The sequence below is a fragment of the Palaemon carinicauda genome, chromosome 28, assembly GCF_036898095.1.
Source record: "Palaemon carinicauda isolate YSFRI2023 chromosome 28, ASM3689809v2, whole genome shotgun sequence".
NCBI classification, from domain to species: Eukaryota; Metazoa; Arthropoda; class Malacostraca; order Decapoda; family Palaemonidae; genus Palaemon; species Palaemon carinicauda.
Genome location: NC_090752.1, coordinates 92,568,098 through 92,576,184, shown reverse-complemented (window position 1 = coordinate 92,576,184; position 8,087 = coordinate 92,568,098). Strand labels below are relative to the sequence as shown.

The 8,087-nt window shown below is 35.3% G+C and overlaps 1 protein-coding gene across 1 annotated transcript; it reads left to right on the top strand.

Annotated features, from left to right (window-relative positions):
• The first annotated feature begins 7,228 nt into the window (after positions 1-7,228).
• Positions 7,229-7,597, top strand: LOC137621943 (mucin-1-like). The gene has a single exon (XM_068352442.1). The coding sequence runs from the start codon at positions 7,229-7,231 to the stop codon at positions 7,595-7,597; it is 369 nt and encodes a 122-aa protein (XP_068208543.1).
• Positions 7,598-8,087: the final 490 nt, after the last annotated feature.

Sequence of the window (8,087 nt, the reverse complement as noted above, 5' to 3'; positions counted from 1 at the left end):
TCATCTTTATCTTTATTATTATTATTATTATTATCATCATCATCTTTATCTTTATCTTTATCTTTATCTTTATCTTTATCTTTATCTTTATTACTAGCTAGGTACAACTCTAGCTGGAAAAGCAAGGTGCTATAATCCCATGGAGTGCAACAGGAAAAATAGTCGTCTGGAAAGGTAATAAGGAAACAAAATAGTGTACCTTAGTGTACCCTCAAAAACGATAATTCTAACCCAAGAAAGTGGAAAACCACGGTACAGATGCTATGACACTACCCAAGACTAGAGAACAATGGTTTGATTTCAGAGTGTTTGTCCATAATGGCCAAACTGGAAATTATGATAATGAAAACCTTTAGGAAACATTGTGGATCATTTCCAGCGTCCATTAGGTCACACTGTGACCCATGGTAGTTCATAACTCACTTAAGATCTAGTAATGTTTTAGTGTCTTTTTATGTTAGAAAAGCAAGATTTTTGACTCATCAGATTATGTTATTTAATGTTAAAATTCATATGGACATTAGCGCTGGATAGGCAATGTGTCCTTTGAAGTTTTGAGGCATTAATATGATTGATGGATTTTCCGCCCATAAACTCCATTTAATTTGGTTCCATTATCATATATATATTTTTTAATTACAATACCTTGCCTTTCATATCCCGACATCTCTATTCTGTTCTTCATTCTTTATTCATTCTTACCATTCTTCATATTCATACAAAGTTCGTGGGTTATTTTCACATCTAAAGAAATATAAAAATATATAAAATGAGCGAGTGGGTGCGTCAATAAATTTGATTAGTGATGGTAACTCTACTGTTTAACATTTTGAATGAAACTGTATTTGGAAGACCTTAACAGGAAAGCAATTCCTAATATCTAAATTAGAATTATATGAGGAAATGATAAGATGTAAATACGAGAGGATAAAAGGTAGTAGGCATCAACCATCCGTCGAGTTTCTACCGCGAGAGAGTTATTGGGTCCATTGATTGACCAGGCAGTGATATATTGGATACCTCTTGGTTACGGTTCATCTTTACTTTGCCTACACAAGCACCTAATAGTATGGCATTTTATTTACACATTCCCCTTACTTCATACAATTGACAACTCTAAGATAACTGAAAATATCTTCTTCACTTAATTGCTTAACTACTGCACTGCTATTATCTAGTGATTACTTGGTAAGGGTCGAAGAGACTCTTTGGCTATAGTAAGCAGCTTTTTCTAGAGGGACACACCAAAAACAAGCTATAGTTCTCTATCGTTGGGTAGTACCATAGCATCTGTACCATGGTCTTCCACTATTTTGCTTAAGGGTGCACTCAGGCATGCTGTTCAATGTTTCCTTATTTCTTCTCCTTAATGGGCTATTTTCCCCTGTTGGAGCCCTTGTCCTATTGCATCCTTATTTTCCAACTCGGGTTGTAGCGTAGCTAGTTGTAATAATGATAATAATTCTATTTGATCACCTTTCATGGATCATTCTTCTCAAAGTTTGAAGCATTTTACACTTCTGTCTTCTTGATTTGGATTGCACCTAGATTGTTTACTATTTTCAACAACAAGCCTAACGAGAATAATAATGATAATAATAATAATAATAATAATAATAATAATAATAATAGATAGCATAATGAATTCTAGTTTTCAGAATTTTCTATCGTTCTAACTTCCAGAAAAAGAAATCTTGATAGTGTTTATCTGTTTTACATTGATTTCCATATTGGCATATAAGTGTCTCAGCTTCCTTTCCAACTTATCGTATTTAAGGGCGGGAATGATAAGTTTTTTTTTATCTTTCAAGTATCAGAGCTATCTTTTCCTGGTTTTTTAAGGGGAGCCGACCCCCGGTTGGGTATAGGATAACCCAATGACCTTTGCACTTGAAAAAAACAACTTTGTTTGCTATATAAAGTAAAAAAAGAAAAAAAAATATATGCTAGTAACTAGCTGGTCGAAATTCAAAGCTCTGTAACTAATATTATTGGCTTTTGAAATATTAATATGAATTTGATACTATTTTCATTTGGTCATTTCACTTCCATGGTATTTATTTTTCCATATTTGTCATGGTAAAGCCAATAGCATTTTATTTCAAAGTGCACAATGCTTTAAAGATTTATTCTTACAGCGTTCATAAAAATGGCTACGTTACCTTCATGGTAATTGTGCACTTTGATTTGTCATTTGATTTTAACTATTAATAAAATTTAAAGATATGTATAAATGATTTCTATGCTGTGCACACACACACACACACACACACACACACACACACATATATATATATATATATATATATATATATATATATATATATATATATGTATATATAAAATTGTGAAATTAGAATTAATGCTAGGGTATATATATGATGAAGTGTGGGACAGAGGCAGATGGAGAACGCTGGCCAGAAACATCGACCCCACATAATGTGGTGAAAAATGCAGACAAAGAAGAAATATATATATATATATATATATATATATATATATATATATTTATATATATATATATATATATATATATATATATATATATATATATATATATATATATATATCCCTTTCTAAATGGGGTTACCTTAACGCTGTGAAAGTTAAAGCATCCCATACCAGGGTGGTTTGCTGTTGGCGATCAGACGAAAATCTCCCACTATCACCAATTCGTGCTTGTCAACGCAGTAATGAAAACTGGCCAAACCCAGATATGAATTGACATGTTTGGGGCCTTTGTACTGCAGCTCACTGGGAATGGCTGCATTTGTTGTTGACATATATTACATATATATATATATATATATAGAGAGAGAGAGAGAGAGAGAGAGAGAGAGAGAGAGCATGTTTATATAAGTATATTTATACACACACACACACATATATATATATATATATATATATATATATATATATATATATATATATGTGTGTGTGTGTGTGTGTATTTATTTACGTTTTCTACATAGCATACTCATATATATGATTCAGACCTTAAGGTATACGAATGTAGTAGCGATCTATGTTACTCTCCTGTGTGTGTGTGAGAGAGAGAGAGAGAGAGAGAGAGAGAGAGAGAGAGAGAGAGAGAGAGAGAGAGAGAGAGAGAGAGAGAGAATTCCTTTTAATTCTCGAAGAATTCAGCCAAGAAATACCAGGTTAGAAAGAGGATTCCATTGTCTACTCGGGAAAAGGAATTCTTTGTCACTGAACTTTTCAGAATTCCAGTTAAAGTGGGGCTTTTCTTGTCCTCTTTCTATTGCACATTTTTATTCTATTTTCTCTTAGAATTCCTCCAATTGCAACAACAAACGGTTCCGAAAGGGAAAAGTTTTTGGACCCAAAAATGGTCTAGTTGAATTACTATTCAGATAGTAGCAGAACTCTATTCTTCCGAGAGCTGAAAAATCTTTTCTATCCACAATTTATTTTCTCGAAATGGTTTTGTTAGAACTTAGCCGAAAGGAAATAAAAAATCTCTTCCAAGAGCTAGAAAGTTTTACCATTATTTATTATATATAATTTATTTTATTCGGTCTGAAAACTTTTCCGGTAGCAAAATTTTTGCCATTATTCTATTAATGAAATTAGTTGAACTATTTGCCTTCTCGCGCTGAACAAACATTTGAGCTCAAAACTTTTGTCTTCATATCTTATTACAGAGAATTCACCCAAAATATTAAAATCTTTTGAAATTCCACATGGTGCTTCATAAGTATCACATAGACTTTACCGTAAGCATTTCCGTCAAATATCACTCGTGAGTGGCAAGGTCGTTGTTTGATCGTTATGCTGTTGCACATTTTATCAGCGCCTAAGTCTTCTCTCCACGCAAGATAGGACCAGAGCGGGGCAGCAAATGGTTCCTGGTGACTTATTATTTTTTTTTCGCTCATGAATAAGCAGACAAGGGACAGTGACAGTGCCTTAGAGACTGACCATGTATACATATAATCCACCCAAGCTAGGACCAGGGAAGGGCTGCTGGTGACGAGCTGGTAGAGCTATAGGCTCCCCCAAACTTCCCATCCTTAGCTCACAAGATGGTGAGATTGCTGACGCTACAAGAAACTATCGAGCTTGACCGGGACTCGAACCCGAGTCTGGCAGATAGCCAGGCAGAGAGGTTTCCAATAGGCCACCACAACTCTAGTTATACTTACAATTGGTCCCCCAAACCTCTATTAACAGCTGGCAGCGAGTGTAAGGTCTTATTTTTCTCAGTGAAATATATCAGGCCTTAAGCACGGCTGGAACTTTGGACCTATTCATTGCGTATCAACAACATCCCCACGAATTCTTGCCATATTATTGTTTTGGCCAAGAATTGTATTTATTTTCCTTTATTTTATCTTGTCCAATTGATTTGAGCATCTTTCCAATATTTGTGACTGCTGGGTTCTCACATGTGGTCAATTAAACCGAACTTTCAATCCTCTTGCCACTTGATGCTTTTTCTTCTCATCAGGTGGCCTTTCATCTTGTACTCACTTTGATGCTTCTGTGACCTTTATTGTACCCTTAATAAGTTCATTTTTAACTGCCCATTCTGGTTACTTCACTCGTCCACCTAAACATCCACATCTAAGTTATATACGTCTTCTTTAGTGGTGGTGCTTCCTGTCCTCATGACGCTGCCTGCTTGATGACAGCCTTGTGCACCTTCCTCCGGTTGTTAATTTACTTTTCCAAGTCCCCTGCATTTTTGCATCGATGAGCAAAGGAATGCGAACTCGTGAACCCTTTTGATGTTTCCTCCATCGAATTCGATTAGAGTTTGTTTATCGCCATTCAATTGCGTTATCTTACATTGTGTGTTTTTTTTTCTGCTGTGTGTATGGATATATATATATATATATATATATATATATATGTATATATATACACATATATATATATATGTACGTATGTATGTATATATATATATATGTATATATATATATACATACATATATATAAATAAATGAATATATATCTATATATATTTATTTATACATACATACACACATATATATATATATTCATACATATATATAAATAAATGAATATATATCTATAAATATTTATTTATACATACATACATACATACACACACACACACATATATATATATATATATATATATATATATATATATATATATATATATATATATATATATATATATATAGTATATAAAAGGGGACGGTGTCTCCTTTTAAGCCCAAGGTCTATAGATCTGTGATTAGTGATCCAAATCTTCAGCTTGGCAACCAGTCAATTTTCCCTGCGCCAATTTGAGCAAATAGCTTCCACTTGATCTCCCTGGATTTGCCAAAATTTGATCTTATCGATTAATGGTAAGTAGAGAGAGAGAGAGAGAGAGAGAGAGAGAGAGAGAGAGAGAGAGAGAGAGAGAGAGAGATCGTTTTGGTAACGACAAAGTTTATTAGCTAATAAAAAAGTAAATAAAATGGCCTTTTTTTCAAGATAGAATGCAATAGATTTTCCATCCAACTATCTACTTTAGTCGATGGCAATAAATTTCTAGAGATAAAAGAAATTGATGCCAGATGTCGCTTTTTGCTAGATCAGCTCCAGATGATGAGAATTTCTCATCCATTCGTTCAAAGGAATATCCGGGAACCAGACTCCTGACTCTGCCTTTTCTTTTATTTATTTCCTGATATTCCTCTTTTATTGGACCACTGATCTATGAATATTAAATCACCTTTCCTTTCTTTTTCGTTCTTTTTATATATATGTATATATATATATATATATATATATATATATATATATATATATATATATATATATATATATTGTTATTGTATCGGCCCAGATGTGAATGATAAATTGTGCTGGTAGCCAGTGACTACCATTGCATCGCAATATCCACCCATTATTCATTGGATTTTTTCCAATCTGCGATTTTAAGAATTTATTATCTTTAGCATCAATTTTCTTTTAATTTCCATTAGTATTATTCCCTGGTTTCTAATGAATTGCTTGTTTCAACAGGCAGTTTAAAGGTTTAAAGGCCACTCATGAATGACTGAGGCTAGGGACAGTGACATTGCCCTATCAAGCAGGCAATGCCTGAGAGACTGACCATATAAACATATGATCAGCGCCCAAGCCCCTTCTCCACCCAAGCTAGGACCAAGGAGGGCCAGGCAGTGGCTGCTGATTACTCAGTAAACAGATCTATAGGCTCCACCAATCTCCCAATACTTAGCTCACAAGGAAGGTGAGGTTGCAGCCACCAAAGGAACTAACGAGTTCGAGCCGGACTTGAACCCCAGTTTGGCGTTCACCAATCAGGGACGTTACCGCTTCGGCCACCACAATCCTAATTTATAAGCCGAAGGTTGGTGGAAGTGTTAATGACTAGCAATCTAATGGGCCCAAGTTCGGGCAACGCTCACCGAAGTATAGATTTTTCAGATAAACCTAAAATATGTTAGGTTAAGAAGTTTAAACGAATCGCAATGGTTTAGTCCATTTAACCAACTTTATTTAGATTTCTTGTGTCGCTGTAATGTGTCTGAATGGGGGTACCAAAAACATTGGGTTATGATTAGATAAGAAGTCTCTCAAATGGCGAAATTTTAATTAATTTCAGAATATAAACACTGCTACATGAATCTTTTGTACGTATTAAGTTTTCCATTTCAGTGTATACAAATATCTAATCTACAATAATAAATTGAAAGTTTTTATTCTGCAACTCGGTACGCAAGTTTCTGATCTGCAACCTAAGAAAGTGCATTATAAATTCCTGGTCGTTTTCTGCTCTGCAACTCAAGAACTTGCATTGCAAGTGTCTTTACTGTAAGTTGAGAAATGGCATTGGTAGTTTCTGTTCGGCAACCTTAGTCTTGAGGTAAGGAACCTAACCGCAAGTTGTTGTTTATTATGCATTAATACAGTTCTTGCATTTGTACGTTACTTGTTTATACCATGTTTCAATTCGTCACTTGCCAGCCAATGTTGTGACCAAGCGATCATGCCCTTTTGTCATATCTTACTATATTTGCTCATTCTACCTCTCTCTTTTATCACCAGCATTGTTTTTTTAAATGAGTGGTGATGATATATATATATATATATATATATATATATATATATATATATATATATATATATATATATATATATATATGAACAAGTGTAATGACGGCTAAATATTTAGATAGAGAGATGCACACACACACGCACACCCATTCCCTCTCACCAGGACATGACTACTCCCTCTCGCACGCCCATTCCATCTCACCAGGGCATGACTACTCCCTCTCGCACGCCCATTCCATCTCACCAGGGCATGACTACTCCCTCTCGCACGCCCATTCCATCTCACCAGGGCATGACTACTCCCTCTCGCACACCCATTCCCTATCACCAGGACACTACTCCCTCTCGCAAGCCCATTCCATCTCACCAGGGCATGACTACTCCCTCTCGCATGCCCATTCCATCTCACCAGGGCATGACTACTCCCTCTCGCACACCCATTCCCTATCACCAGGACACTACTCCCTCTCGCACGCCCATTTCATCTCACCAGGGCATGACTACTCCCCCTCGCACACCAAATCCTGCTCAATGACCTTAGATGTCAGGATGCCAGAAAACCTCAAATTAATCAAGCAATCTATCAATCAATCTCACCAGGGCATTCCCTCTCACCAAAGTATGATTACTCCTCTCCCCTCTACCCGAGGGATGAGGAGAGGCCGATTAGTAAAACGTCTGGCAATGCCGGTGAGCGTTACCAGAAAGAAATATAATTATATATATATATATATATATATATATATATATATATATATATATATATATATATATATATATATATATATATATATTATATATATATATCATCTTCATCTCCTACGCCTATTGATACAAAGGGCCTCGGTTAGGTCTCGCCAGTCGTGTCTGTCTTGAGCTTTTAATTCAATATGTCTCAATTCATCGTCTTCTACTTTGCACTTCATAGTCATCAGCCATTTAAGCCTGTACTTCCAACTCTTCTAGTGCCTTGAGTAACCCTGCTGTACGTTTGGTGAACTAATCTCTCTTGGGGAGTGCGAAAA

What these genes read in the sequence shown, in the direction of transcription:
- LOC137621943 (XM_068352442.1), top strand. Translation starts at nt 7,229, where the DNA reads ATGACTACTCCCTCTCGCACGCCCATTCCATCTCACCAGGGCATGACT.